The sequence below is a fragment of the Papio anubis genome, chromosome 4 (genome assembly GCF_008728515.1).
Source record: "Papio anubis isolate 15944 chromosome 4, Panubis1.0, whole genome shotgun sequence".
Taxonomy (NCBI): Eukaryota; Metazoa; Chordata; class Mammalia; order Primates; family Cercopithecidae; genus Papio; species Papio anubis.
In genome coordinates this window covers 87,956,571-87,972,463 of record NC_044979.1, presented here as the reverse complement: position 1 = coordinate 87,972,463, position 15,893 = coordinate 87,956,571, and the positions used below count along the sequence as shown (strand labels likewise).

General features: G+C 31.5%; 1 protein-coding gene across 11 annotated transcripts in view; it reads left to right on the top strand.

Annotated features, from left to right (window-relative positions):
- Nucleotides 1–15,893, top strand: part of SNX13 (sorting nexin 13) — a 160,055-nt gene that overhangs the window by 100,849 nt on the left and 43,313 nt on the right. For 8 of the 11 annotated variants that reach the window (XR_645034.2, XM_017956876.3, XM_009203289.2 and 5 more), the window contains 4 exons: nucleotides 4,999–5,192; nucleotides 10,082–10,186; nucleotides 10,703–10,835; nucleotides 15,118–15,155. Coding sequence is in view for 8 of the 11 variants with exons in the window: in XM_017956876.3 (XP_017812365.1) it covers nucleotides 4,999–5,192; nucleotides 10,082–10,186; nucleotides 10,703–10,835; nucleotides 15,118–15,155 (470 nt within the window). In the remaining 3 variants the exon portion in view is untranslated. Of the gene's footprint in view, nucleotides 1–4,998; nucleotides 5,193–10,081; nucleotides 10,187–10,702; nucleotides 10,836–13,950; nucleotides 14,125–15,117; nucleotides 15,156–15,893 lie in introns of all 11 variants that reach the window. The other 3 variants (XR_002521033.2, XR_002521035.2, XM_009203288.3) reach the window with 3 other exon arrangements.

The following is a 15,893-nucleotide window of genomic DNA, read 5'->3' as shown; positions in this document are numbered from 1 at the left end:
TGCAGGCATCTTTGTCTTGTTCCTGATCTGAAAGAAAAGTATTCTGTCTTTCATCATTGAGTATAATATTCACTGTGGGCTTTTTCATTTACAGCTTTTATTATTTTGAGGTAGTAGCCTTCTGTTCCTAGTTTATTGAGTCTTTTTGTCATGAAAGTGTGGAATTTTGTGAAATGCTTTTTGTGCATCAATTAAGATATGTGGTGTTTATCCTTCATTCTGTTGTGCTGTATTACATTGATTTTTTTTTTTTTTGTATGTTCAACCATCTTTGGATTCCAGGAATAAATGCTACCTTAGTCATGGTGTATAATCTCTAATATGCTGCTGAATTTGTTTTGCTAGTATTTTATTGAGGATTTTTATGTCAATATTTATAAGGAACATTGGTCTGTAGTTTTCTTGTACTATCTTTATCTGGCTCTGTTTTCAGAATAATGCTGGCCTCATAGAGTGAGTTAGGAAGTGTTTCCTGTTTAATTTTTTGGAAAAATTTAAAAAGGATTGGTGTTACTTTTTCTTTAAATATTTGATAGAATTCACCAGTAAAGCTATTCAGGTGCAGGTCTTTTCTTTATTGAGGATTTTTGGTTACTGATTCAGTCTCCTTACTACCTATCAGTCTCCTCAGATTTTCAATTTCTTCATGATTTAGTCTTGGTAGATTTTCTGTGTTCTAGGAATTTTTCCATTTCCACTAGGATATCCGATTTATTGGCGTACAGCTGTTCATAGTACTTTTAGTTTTGTAGAGTCATTAGTAATATCCTCACTTTCACTTCCAATTTTAGTAATTTTAGTCTTCTCTCTTTTTGTCCTCCTAGATAAATGTTTGTCAATTTTGTCACTCTTTTCAAAGAATCAACTATTGCTTTCATTGACTTTTACTATTTTTCTGTTCTCTCTTTTGTTTATCTCTGCTGTAATCTTTACTGTTTCTTTCCTTCTGCTAGCTTTGGGTTTAATTTGTTCTTTTTCTATTTCCTTACATTATACAGTTAGAAAGCTTTACAACATAAGGAAAGATGATTTGAGATTTTCCTTTTTGCTGTGTCCCATTAGTTTGGTATGTTATGTTTGTTTTAATTAATCTTTATGTATTTTCCAATTTCTCTTGTGATTTCTTCTTTGATCTATTGGTTGTGTGAGTGTGTTTTCATGTTTTCAAAGGATAAGTAGGGTAAATAAAAAGTGTGTTGTTTGATTTCCAAAAATATATGAGTTTTCCAGTTTTAATTTTGTTACTGATTTATAATTTTATCCCATTGTAGTTGGAGAAGATACTTTGCATGATATCCATTTTTAAAAACTTTATGAGATTCAATTTGTGGCCCACTGTATGGTCTGTTTTAGAAAATGTTCCATGTGTACCTGAGAAGAAGCTGTATGCTGTTGTTGGAAAGTGTTCTGTATGTTTGTTAAATCTACCTGTTATATTGTGTTAAGTCCTCTATTTCCATACTCATCTTCTGTCTAGTTCTATCCGTTACTGAGAGTGGGGCATTGAAATCTCAAACTATGATTGTGGCACTATCTCTTTTTCCCTTCAAATCTGTCTGTTTTTGTTTCATATATTTTGATGACCTGTTACTAGGTATGAAAATGTTTATAATTGTTGTATCATTTTGTTATGCTGAATCTTTTATTAATATATAATAACCTTATTTATATCTTAACCTTTTTTGATTTAAAGTCTATTTTTCCTGATACTAGTATAGCTTCCCCTGCTCTATTTTGGTTGCTGTTTGCATGTGATGTGATTTTTCATCCTTTCACTTTCAATTTATTTATGTCTTTGTATCTAAAATCTTTGTAGACAGTATATCATTGGATTGATTTTTTTAATCCATTCTGCCAGTCTCTGTCTTTTGATTAGAAAGTTTATTTACATTTAAAGTAATTATTAATAAGGAAAGACTTCTGTCATCTTATTATTTGTTTTCTACATGCTTTATATCTTTTTTGATAGTCATTTTCTACATAAGTGACTTCTTTTGTATTTAGTTGATTTTTTGTAGTAACATGTTTAAATTTCTAATTCCTCTTATGTATATTATGTAGCTATTTTTTTGTGGTTACTATGGGGATTACATGTAACATCCTAAATTTATAACACTGTAATTTGAAATTATATCAGCTTAATTTCAAATGCAGTCAAAACTTTGCTCCTTTACAGCTCTGTCACCATCCCTCTTTTGATGATGTCACAAAACTAAGTCTTTACAAATTGTGTGTTCAAAATATGAACTAATAGTTCTTATTTAAATGAGTTACTTTTGTAAATTATGTAGAAACCAGGATGTGCAGTAACAAAGTACAATATTTCTGGCTTTCAGATTGATAATTAATTTTTTAAAAACCATATTCGTCTTTCCAGTCACATAGAAAACAAAAAAAATAGGAGTTACAAATCATTGTTAATAATACTAGCTTTTATAATTGCCCATATTTTTATTTTTACTGAGATATTTATTTCTTCATATGATTTCAAGGTACTAAGTTACTATCTAGTGTCCATTTGTTTAATTTACCCTTCAGCACATTTTGCAAGGCAGGTCTTATGGTAAGATGCTTCCTTTGCTTTTGTTTATCTGTGAATCCTTATTTCTCTCTCGTTGTGAAGTATAGTTTTGTCAGATATAGGAACTTGGTTGACAATATTTTTCTTTTAGCACTTTGAATATCACTCCATCACCTTCTGGCCTCCAAAGTTTCTTGAAAGAAATCCGCTGATAATCTTTTGGGTTTTTTATATGTGTTGTTTTTCTCTTTCTGCTTTCGGATGATTTATATTTTGAAAGTTGAATTATAATGTGTCTCCATGTGGATATCTTTGAATTCATCTTAGTTGGAGATTGTTGAGCTTTTTGGATATTTATATTCATGCCTTTCTTCAAATTTGGGAAATTTTCACTTATTTCTTCAAATATGATCTGACTGTTTCTCTCTGTCTTCTCTTTATAGAACTCCCACATGTAACTTGATCCTGCAGGTACCTTAGGCTCTGTTTACTCTTCTTTATATTTTTACATTCTGTTTCTCGAATCTACAACTTTTATTATTCTATCCTTACATTTGCTGATTCCTCTGCCTGCTCAAATCTACCTTAAATTTCTTTCAGTGCATTTTTTATTTTAGTTATGTACTTTTCACCTCCATCATTTTATTTTGGTTTCTTCTAGGTTTTCTGTCTCTTTATGGATCTTTCCGTTTTGTCCATAGATTGTTTTCTTGACTTTCTTTACATCCTTCTTTAGTCTTTTGGGCATCTTTAAGGTAGTTATTTTAAAGTCTTCTTCTAGTAGATATTCCGTCAGGTCTTTTTTGGGGACAGTTTCTGTTGATGTATGTTGATTTTTTTTCCTCTTTGAATGGGCCACACTTGCCACATACTTTGTGTGCCTTGTGGGGGGTGTGTGTGTGTGTGTGTGTATAAATAACTAGCTATTTGAATCTAATAATGTAGTAACTCTGGAAATCACTTTCTTCCCTTTCCTTAGGGTTTGCTGTTCTTTATTGTTGTTACTGTTTTTATTTTTAATATGTAGGCTGTCTATGCTAAGGATCAGCCTGAGGTATAAACTTAAAGTCTTCTCAAGACTATTCTGAGCTTGTGCTTTTCCCTGGGCAGGTATAGTCATTTTCTAATTTTCCCACATATGTGGTTGCTTTTGAATGTCCTCATTTTTAATGCATAGCTCCCAAAGGGAGAAAAATATAAAACTGTGGGAGTCAAGGGAGAAAGGGTGCCAGTCTTCTAAATACCTTGCTCGTTACTTCAGCAGGAAGTAAAGGGGCTTGGACCAATCAAGAGATATGCAACAACAAAGGCTGCCTATATTGTGTGCACCTCTGTGATCAGAAGCAGCAGTGTGCTGTCAGAGCCTAGATTCTGAATATTTGAAGGACAAGTTGTTTTTTGTCCACCCTGGTTCCTGCTTGCTGTGTACAAGCTAATTCTGGAGTGCATGCATAGCTACTTGTTCTAGGGGTCTGGGAGTGGGGAATGGGTAGCTGCAGTTGTGCCGCAGCTGAAATGAACTGAAATTAACCAAAGCTTACTTCCCAAGCCTTCCCCTAAATATTGCAAATCTTCAGTAGATTCCAGAGTTCCAAATTAGTTACATCAGATTCTGCCATTGCACTTGCTGTGGAGGTGGAGAGAGAGAATTCTGGTGTTTCACACTCCCACATCTTCTTTGAAATTTTTATGAATTTTAAATATTATTAAATTTTAAGTAGTTAATATTTTGCGTGCCAAATTCAGTCCTCTCTTTATTCTCTGAAATGTTTTTCTTTAGAAACCATGGAGGTAGAGCTTTATTTTGTTTTGAAGGAAATAGTTTTCAAAACTAATGTGCATTTACCAAATTGCTTTTAAAATAAATTCTAGGAGATTCTAATGCAAATTAAAATTCATTGAGAAAGAGTACTTTATTGGGAACATACAATGTATAAACCTGTTTGTATCATTTTTGTTCATGTGTACATGAGGGATTTTAATACCATTTTATACCATTTTAATATATATATTTTTAATTTAGATTTTACTACTATTACATTAGAGTTGCTTTTATCTGGAGGACATTTTCAGTAAACCTCTATACATTTTCATTTTTGTGATAAAAATATAAATATGTGGTTTGTTGAGTCATTTTAAAAAATATATCTAGAAATATTCATATTATAACAGTCTTTATTGAGAACAAATGTTGAATGTTTTATGTAACAAATTTATTCACTAGAGATTTTATCATGAAAAGTGGGATTTAAAAAATTATGAAATATATTCCTTCACTTTTGTTTTTAACATAACTGTTTTTTTTAGCATAACTAATTTACAACTATATTTTCACCTCAGGGATTTGCTAAAACATTTTCAAAATGTGGAGTTTTAAACACTTGAAACTTTAGTCCTTCTTTACTTGTCATACAACTACATGGACCCCAAATTGTGTGACACTAATATTTATGTTATTATGGATTTTTGATTGGTAGATTACATGCAGCAAACTGGAGGTCAAGCACATCTATTCTTTTGGATGACAGTGGAAGGATACCGGGTTACCGCCCAACAGCAGCTAGAAGTTTTATTAAGTCGTCAGAGAGATGGAAAACATCAAACCAACCAAACCAAAGGTCTTTTAAGAGCAGCTGCTGTTGGAATTTATGAACAGTATTTATCAGAAAAGGTGAGAGTTTATTTTGATTACTGTTTTCTTCTTTATCAGTATTATTAATAATTTTTGTAATCCATTGCTTATGCCAGGCTGACTACCTCAAAAACGTTGTTTCCTTTAATCGATAACAATCTTCCTGTCTGTCTGTATCCTCGTTTAAGTGAAGATTCTGATGTTTAGGCAGTCAAATTATCATGTCCACAGTCATGCAAATAGTAAATGACAGAATCAAGATTCAAGGTCACATATTAGATTCACCACAGGCTGAAAGTAAAAGTATAGAAAAAGATAAACCATGCAAAAATAAACAAAAGAGAGTACATATATATTTTTAAAAAATGTATATATGTTTAAATGTATGTATTAAACACATATACATTTAATAACAGCCCCCCAATGAATGAAACAAAAATTTGCAGAATTGAAGGGTAAGAGAGACAATTCAACAGTTATAGTTGGAGACTTCAATACCCCACTTGCGATGATTGATAAAACAATTAGAAAAACATCAAGGATATACAAGACTTCAGGAACATTATAACTCACTCAATCCTATAGAAGAATATATATACTATACTATAATTCTGTAGAATGTAATACATCTGTAGTGTCTATAGAGTATATTTTATGTGATTATATAGCTTATAGAATGTATAGAATACATATATAGGATAGAATTGCTTTAGAACTTATAGAATACATGTATTATTCTAATAATGTAATATTCTAATAATATAATAATTCTAATATAATATTGTAATTTATGTATATATTATATGTAATATATGTAATATGTAATATATGTAATACTGTAATACATATATGTATATTATTCTATAGGCTGTTTCCTCTAATGACAGCAAAATACACATTATTTTCCAGAACACATGAAACATTCTCCCAGATAAATCATTTGCAAGGCCATAAAAGTCATCTCCATTTAAAAGTATTGGAATAATTCTTTGATCAGAATGGAATCAAATTAGAAATCAACAAAAGGAAATTTGGGGAAACTACAAATAATCGAAAATTAAACAACATATTTCTAAATAGCCTCTGAGTCAACAAAAAGTGACAAGGAAACTAGAAAATATTTTTAATTGAGAATGAAAATGCATTGTATCAGAATTCATGAGATGCAGCTACTTAGTGATTAGAAGAATATTTGTAGCTCTAAAAATGTGTAGGATAAAAGATCTACAATCAACAATCTTAAGTTTTTACCTTAAAAATCTAGAAATGAAAAACCCAAGCCAAACAGAAGAAGGAAAACAAAGATTATTATGAGAATCGTGAATAGAAAACAGAAAAACCATAGTGAAAATCTAAAACCAAAAGTTGGTTCTCTGAAAATATCAACAATATTGACAAACCTTTAGCTAGACTGGCCATGAAAAAATGGGAGGAGACACAGATAACCAGATTCATAAATGAAAGAGGAGACATGAATCCTGACCCTACAGAAATTAAAAGGAGTAAGCAAATACTATGATCAATTTTATGACAACAAATTAAACAACTTAAAGTGGACAAATTTTTAGACACAGATTGCCACACTAACTCAAGAAATAGAAAAGAAGATAATTTACTTAATTAGGTCTAATTTTTGCTGGCTATAGAAAAAATGCTAAAATCTTGGTCTGTGGTAAAATCGTATTTTTTTAAGTATAGGACAAAAAAATGTTTTTCTCTAATTTGAAATACTTTTTAAATGAAAATGGAGAAAAGGATTACAGTAAACAGAAATTTATATACTGTTTCTCTAAAATTGGTAGGTGATCTTTGACGAGGCCAAAAGCAGCCTAGAGAAGAGTTGACAGACTGACCTGAGTTGTTTGATGTTACATGTAGGTTGTGGTAAAAACTCATATAGTTAACAGAATGACTCCTGTTTTTGAAATAAGACTACTTGAATATTTAAAAAAAAAAATGTGTCACCAGAAAAGCCAACTTAAACAGGATTTTCTAAATTTCTTTACTAAAACTAATTTATCTGGAATTGAACTTCAGTTTCAAAAGTTTGTCTATTTAAAAACCATTTTTCCTCATAAAGGGATTTAACTTATGATAACATCATTATGCTTCAAAGTATTCAAAAATGAGCATTGTAGGCATGGATAGCCTGTGTGATGAATTTATAGATGGAAAAGACCTGATTGACAAACAATTGATATACCTACCAAACAAGCCATGTATATGGTTTTTAGACTTTTTTTTGAGCACCAAAATCAAATTTCTACGCATTTAAAAACCTATTTTTAATAAATAAAATCCCAATTATTACATGCCCAAATTATTTTGTTGAAAGGTTATTTAGGCTAGGCGCAGTGGCTCACACCTGAAATCCCAGTACTTTGGGAGCCCAAGGTGGGAGGATTGCTTGAGGCCAAGAGTTCGAGAGCAGCATGGACAACATAGCAATACCTTGTATCTACAAAAAGAAAAAGAGAAAAAATTAGCTGGAGTTGGTGGCACAAGGCTGTATTCTTAGCTACTTGGGAGGCTGAGCCAGGAAGATGGCTTGATCCCAGGATATCAAGGCTGCAGTGAGCCATGATCACACGATTGTGTTCCAGCCTGGGTAACAGAGCGATATTCTGTCTCTAAAAAAATTTTTTAAAGAAAGGTTATTTAACTTGATCCTTCACTTTGGATTGACACAAGAAATAAGTGTGAGGTGGGCTTGAAAAGAGCAGATCTAAAAATCAAGGTGAATTTTTATGTTTGACTATATTCAGTGGTAACACTGCACAAAAAGATGTCCTAAAGGCTTCAGGCAGTTCAGAAGAGTATTATTAGAGAAGGAAACAGAAAAAGCAAAAATATCCTACTGCATCATGGACTCGATAGAAAAGTCATTATTTATTTTTGTTAAATATAGATAATACCTGTTTTGCACATACATTCTGCTTTTATGTACATTTGCCTTTTAAAAAGTCTTTCTATATTTTAAGAATACAAAACAATATAACCTATAACATTTAAGTATCCAATAGATTTTATAAAAGGTTTAATGGTACATCAGAGGTTACAAACATTGTAAATTACATATTATTGTATTTGTCTCACACAGATTATTTGCCACTATTAGCTAGTCCCATTGGTTTGTTTAAATAATCACATTTCTGTAATAGAAAAGTAAAGAATACACATTAAGAGAGAATTTTGGGAAAGCATTCACTTTTATATTTTCACGTTAAAGTAATAACACGCGTACAAATATTTCTTTTTTGTTGTTGTTTTGTTGTTTTGTTTTGTTTTTTGAGACAGAGTCTCACTCTGTCGTAAAGTTTGGAGTGCACAATCTCACTGCACCCTCTGCATCCCAGGTTCAGGCAATTCTCTTGCCTCAGCCTCCCGAGCAGGTGGGATTGCAGGCATGCACCCACACCAAGCTAATTTTTGTATTTTTTTAGAGAGACAGGGTTTTTGCTATGTGGGCCAGGCTGTTCTCAAACTTCTGGCCTCGAGTGATCCGCCTGCCTTGGCCTCCTGAAGTGTTGGGATTACAAGCATGAGCCACCATGCCTGGCCATATAAATATTATTTTTGTGTTACTTTTTTTGGAAGAGGGGATCCTGACTGGTTGTGTTTCATGTTGGTACACTAAAAGTGTTGGTCATCCTATACCAAAGATGTGGCTTAATCCATTCTGTGTACTTGAGATATATAGGAAAAAGTAAAGTTTAAATAATTGTAAAATATTATTTTTCAAATTCACCCTTTTTATTTCCTAGAAAGTGAGTTTAGTGAGCTTAGAGGGCAGATGAAAGGGCAAAACCAAGTAACATCATATTCCTCTCTAATATTTGTTACATACTCGAAGCTGTTTAGTTCTCCTGTTTTTATTTCGGGGCAACTCTGCTACCCCCCAAAACACAAAACAAATAAGCATCCCACTCAGAAAAACAACAACCACACAACCTGCTTAGGTTTACTAACAAAAGTGTCGAATTGACAATGGGGCATTAGAAGTTGTATAGCCCTTTTCCTACATATTTATACCCTGATGTTTACTTTTTTTTCTCCTTTCTTGATTTATCCAACCTGTTCCTTATTTTATTGGATAAATTAGAGAAGTTATGTAAATAATTTTTTTGTTAGTTTCTCTAAAAGTTGTCTCTAGGGCTCATTTACTCTCCAGACTTTTCAGAACTAAAAATGCAAAAGTTGATGTGCTGAAGCTGTTGACATGTCTAGCTTTTCAGCACTTTTTCTTTTAATAAAGTAATTTTTGAAGTTGAAATGTCAAATTTTGTATTTCCTTGTGTTATCTGTGTTACTATATGCTTTGAAATGGAAGTTCTTAAAACGAATTAATTTTAAGGATTTCTTTCCCCATATCACACTGGAACTTTGCTGCAGCATTGGTTATAAAACTAAATTTAGGATAATAGTAGTCTCTTTAAAGGACATTCAAAAGGATTCTCTAGTGTCAGATAATAAATGAAATCACTTATTTGTTGATCAGTCATATTAATACACATCTAGTACTACTGAATACTAAACACTAACTCCTAATGACAGTGTTTCCTATGTGCCAGACACTATGGTATATATCTTATATAGATCTCTTTTAATCCTTACAATAATCTTAAATAACCTTGTATAGTATTATCTCCATTTTACAGATGGGGTAAATGAAGCTTAGTGAGAGATAACTTGTTAGGCAAAAGTCGAGATTTAAATCCGTGTTTGTTTACAAGTCTGCTATGTAGTACATGAGGAAGAGAAGGATTTAGTCCTGTTTCATCCTTCTTAAATGTCAAGGCGTCATTTACAAACCAGTGATTCTTACCTGCCAGTTATTTTCAATATTATATTCCATTATTATCATACTATCAAGTATCATCTTGTATTAAGAAATTACAGAGATCATTACTATTATTTTTCTCTGTTAGGCATCTCCAAGAGTTACTGTTGATGACTATTTAGTAGCAAAATTAGCAGATACTTTGAATCATGAAGATCCAACCCCTGAAATCTTTGATGACATTCAAAGGAAGGTATTATTATGTACAGCATTTATCATTTTATGTTTTTTGAGAAAAAATACTTTTATGTAATGTAATTAGTTTTTAAAAACTTTTTAAAAGTAGAGTGGTATTAAAAAGATAAGCTATGGCAATTATACTTCTCAATTCCAGAAATGTAAACCAGTATTTTTGTTTATTTCGTTTATTTTCTGAGGAAAATCCTTAAGTTGGGTTGTTTTATTTGAATTTGATTGTAGAGCTAGATATTAACATGAGCCTTGAACCTTTACATGTACTTATTTCTCAGAAAACACTTCCCAGAACATGCTGTCTGTGACTTGTGTTGCAGTAGGATTTTTTTCAATATAATTTAGTTACTGGAGGGATCAGAGGAAATAATTTGTTGTGAAAAAGTCTTATTGCTGACAGCGTGTAACTATGATACATTATGACAAGACCTCGGTGTGTCTTTTGGTGAAATTTTATTTCGTAAAAATCACCACATACCTGTATTAATTGTTGACTATCTTGATTTATTTCACCAAGGTATATGAACTGATGCTACGAGATGAAAGATTTTATCCTTCCTTCAGACAGAATGCACTTTATGTGCGCATGTTAGCTGAGCTTGACATGTTAAAAGATCCTAGTTTCAGAGGATCCGATGATGGGGATGGAGGTAAGGTGGCACCCATTTTACACATATATGCATATATATTTGTATATATTCGGCTTACCAAAAGAGCTTTTATATAAGTTAAAAATGTTATTGGAATCCAAATATAAACTGTAATATATTTAAAAATCTACAAATGAATGACAGAGTTTAGTGACTGTACTAAATTAAAATATTGAAAATTTAATAATGGTTTAGAATATAACTATAGAAACCTTGAATTCTTAAAGAAGAATGTTTTCTTCAGGTGAGTCACTAAAATATTTGTATGGCAGTTTCCCTTTTGCGAGTAAGTAATAATATTCATGATTAACAATAGAATTATTGAGAAGATTTAATATGCAATAAGTAATGACTCAGTATATCATAAACTATAAAGCATTATAAAAAAAACTACAGTTTTAAATATCTTTAATTGTGTATTTTTCCAAATTCTACACAGTGTGAGAGACTTTTGAGCTAGAAAAAGCTGTAAGAGTCGTTTATTCCAACCTTCAATTTTTTCAAATGAGGATAATGAGACCTATTAACATGTTATAGTGAAAAACATGTTTTAGGAGTCAGAATGTTTAGATTTTACTCCCATTCTACCACTTACTACCTATGTGTTGTCCAAGTACTTAAATTCTTCAAGCCTCATTTTTCTGAGTTGGTAAATCTGGAACAATATCCTCATAATATCTTAAATTAGTCATTGTTAGATTTAAATGGAATTATGCATTTGAAAATGATTTATAAAGTAAAACACAAGTATCGATTTTTATTAGTAAATAGTGAGTTATATAAGAATAGTGGGAGGGATAGTCTTTAGAACACAAGTTTCCAAATTCTTAGACCCAGTGATCATTAACTTGTGATTCAATTCAGAATTATTTATTAAGCTCTAATTAAATATCTGACGTTTGATGATCTTTCTGGTATGTTCTACCAAGTAAATGAATGAGGTCAATAAAAAGTAAACGGGAAAGATTAAGTATTTTAAGAAAGTGCTTCAGTTATGACCATTTACCAATGAACAGGTTTTATGGACAAGCACACTTGGGAATGGAGATAAAATAGCGAGGTCGTGAGCACTGCTTAAAAAAATATCTCTATTATGGAAGTCTCTCAGTCTCCCTTCTCCTCCATCTCTTATCCCTCTGTCTACACTAGTGAGATTTTGTTTTTTAAATAATCTAAGAAATCTAGTTACCGAAGTTTACATTTGAAATTTAGTAACTTTTGTTTGGATGGTTTATCTGATGCCTTGGGTTTTTAAATTAATACTCTTTCAAGTTTACTTTTGTGTACAATTGGAATAATCTATTAACTGATTTTGATTGCATAAGTATGGAAAATTTTAAAAAAAGAATAGAGTTCTTCTCTGTGAGTTGAATAGTAAAATTTTATGTACCTCTAGTTTGTTGTATATATCTGTACTTACTGTCTCTGTTGAAAAATGTTCTTTTATAGAGATACTATATGAAATTTGCAATAGCAACTCTGTGTCAACTAACCATCCTAAAATGACTATCATAAAAGTTTTTGTTGTTCATACTAATTTTATCTATTTTAGAAATTTCTTAGTATTTGTGAAGTAGATTTTCTATGTGACTCAGAAAGAGAGAAGACAAAGTCATAACCAACTAATTGTATGGGCTTCTAAGTAACGTGTAATTTAAACTGGTGATAGTAGCAATATATTCTGTGGAAGTAATTTTTGATCCTATAATTTAAGAACTCTTTCCAGTCTTTTAAATGGACTTTTAGCTTCCATTGATAGCTTTCCAGCCAGTCTGTCTTCTTCAGTACAGCTATTGGAAGCAAACTATAAGCAATCTCAAACTTCCTAAAATCATATACTGTACTTTTTTGAAACATGAAGTACATTAAATTTTTTTTTTTTTTGGGAACTGGTTTTGATCTGAAGTAAATTTGCTTCTCATATATCAGTCATTGAGTAACTTCTTACATTTGAATCATTGATTGTAGTTTGAGATTATATACTTATATATCTTATTGTCTTTCTAAGACATTGCGTCTAATATTTTGTTTCCTAATTGATGAGTTTTATACTGTGAAATTATCCCTTTTTTGAAACCATTTGAAGAAAGTATGTGGACTGATGGGTATAATATGAAACATTACTATTTAAAATAACTGTCAGGTTTTTTTTTTTTTTGAGACGGAGTCTCGCTCATCGCCCAGGCTCGGGTGCAGTGGCGCGATCTAGGCTCACTGCAAGCTCCGCCTTCTGGGTTCACACCATTCTCCTGCCTCAGCCTCCCGAGTAGCTGGGACTACAGGCGCCTGCCACCACGCCTGGCTAATTTTTTGTATTTTTAAATAGAGATGGGGTTTCACTGTGTTAGCCAGGATGGTCTCAATCTCCTAACCTCATGATCTGCCTGCCTCGGCCTCCCAAAGTGCTGGGATTACAGGCGTGAGCCACCACGCTGGGCCAATAACTGTCAGCTTTGTTGTCTTTGTCAGTGTTTAGGTTTTAGGCCACTGGTTTACCTTTTTCAAATAGTAATGCTTCGATATACTTCTTTTTATATGATTATTTAATCAAGAAAAGGCCTTTCCACATTTTTTTGTTATAAATTAGTTTTCTGACTTTTAAAATTAAGCTGCTCAGCACTACATGCATTTTTTAGACATTCTGAAATTTTGACTGCCTTTTAGACATTCTGAAATAATTATCTAATCTAGGGATTAATGTGCAGCTGATTTTTTTAAAAGTAGTCTACATTTGAGCCTAAAATTAATGGACCAAGTCATATCATATGGTATAGTACTGTATCCTCTGGTGGTTTTTCTTTGCTTGAGTAGAAATTTCATTCCTATTTAACTAAACTTAATAGTAGGTAGAGAATTAGCTGGTTGGCTTGCTTGTGCTTACTGTCTCTCCTCTCTCTTTGTCTCCTCATTTCATCCATTGCCCTTTCTGTTTATTCATGATTACTTTCTTTAGTTATTAAATTATTTTAAAAATAGATATTTTCTCCTTTATTACAACAGAGTTTCATAGTCTTTTAAAACTATATGAATATGTTTTCCTTTTTAAATTTTAATCTCAACATTGTTTTTCTCACCATGTTGAACAGTGCTTTCTTTTGTTTTCTAATATTTGTAGGTAGTCATCCAATTCTTGATTAAATGTCGACCAAGATTGATTTTATACTGTATTTCTGGATCTTCTTATTGTTGATCAAGAAAGTAAACTATGCCCTATTTTGATCCCAAATTCTCCTTTAACTTGACTTGTCTTTGGTGGGAAGATTTAAGAGGTGGGCAGACTACAGAAGAGGTAGGAGGCATATAATTGAATAAGGAGGATAGAGAACTATTTTACTCATTTTAAGTATCACCAAGGGATAATCCTAGGTGAAATTCCCATTTTTTTAATGACCCAAAGGGCTGAAGAACCAAGAAATGTTCTTGAGCATTTAGAGTAAATTTGGAAGGCAGTATCAGCTACCTCCTTGTAGAAATTATAGTCTTGCTTTTTTGAAGACCCATTTAGAGAACCAAATTCATAAATAACCTCTTAAGTGCTAGAAACCATATATTAAACTGTGTATGAATATTGCTTTACCATAGATTTGTTTATGTGTTTAATAAAGAAACACCTTGATTGGTAACTTAATTTTCTTAGATTTATAATAAAACCCTAAGGGAAAAGATTATTGCTTGATATTAATGTTTACTAGTAATCTAAAATTGACTTACTCTCTAACATTAATTTTTCCCAGTTGCTTTTTAATTAAATGGAATTGCATAAGCAGTTTTAAGTGTCTTTTTGTCTATTAGTTATATATTGATTTAAAAATCTGGACTTCCAGTATTTTCAAGAAAATCTACCACCAAGAATAAGAGGACTTAATAGACCTATTAAAAATAAGTCTGTTTCTCCCTCACACTACAGACTGATTTTATTTGTAATCTTTCTTAATCCAGTGAGACAGAAGTTACAGAATAGTGCTGATGTTTCCTAATGGGCCTCATTCTGCAGTGTTTTCCTCATGCTTATATTGTATTAGGCAACTTATTTGATTTTTGGCCAGCTATCAGGTACATACCATATTGTCACTTAAATGCCTGGCTTAGAAAACCGTAGAACTTTAAGGGATCAAGTTTTTGGGAGTATTCCACAATTTTATTTTTTTATTTTTTATTTTATTTTTTTACTATTATGTTATATCTTGGCTTATGTGACTTTCATTCTTGGTGTTTGAACCTTAGATAAAGCAACCGTTTTAAAGTTTTTTGCTGTATACTAAGTTGAATTTCCCCCCTGCAGAATCTTTTAATGGGTCTCCTACAGGAAGCATAAATTTGGTAAGTACTATTATGGGTACTTTATTAAAGTGACTTGAAAATAATGTAAAAGGCTGAGCCTTAACATATGTAAATAAATGATATATAAAGAAGGCCCCAAATCATAATTTAGTGTTGTAAAAAGTTATTATGCTTTTAAAGAAATGCTAAGTTCACATATAAGGCATATATGAATTAGAACTTAAAAATTATATTTTATCTTTATTTAAAAAATTGGTTTAGGTTAAACCTGCATAATTGCTTTTGTGCATTTTGTAAAAAATTGATTTCATTATTTTTAATTCCAATATTTAGCATGTTTAAATTATGATTACTAAATTGCTATGATAGGCAGTAAGTTTGTGACACATAAATGTTTATATTGGAATCAGTTTTTTTCTCCTCTTGTATTTAGAAAGAAATATAAAACTGGTGAGGATAACCAACACCAAATAGATATTTCTTACAGTCTACACCAAAACAAATTCAGGTCATTGTAAACAAAAAAATTTTTTGTTAAGTTTAGACAGTTTTACAGCAACTACATCCTTAATGATTAGAAGTTAGAATGACATGTTTTTAGAATCTCAACTGTCATTGGCATTTTATATATTCAAGGTACAGTGTAAAATAATGAACATTTTAGTTCTCTTATATATCCAACCTTGCCATTGAATAACTTATTTCCTAAGATGCTGTTAGGAGGAAATATTAGTGTTCTATGAAGGTTTCAGTCCAGTTTGACTGGGTTGGGGAGGG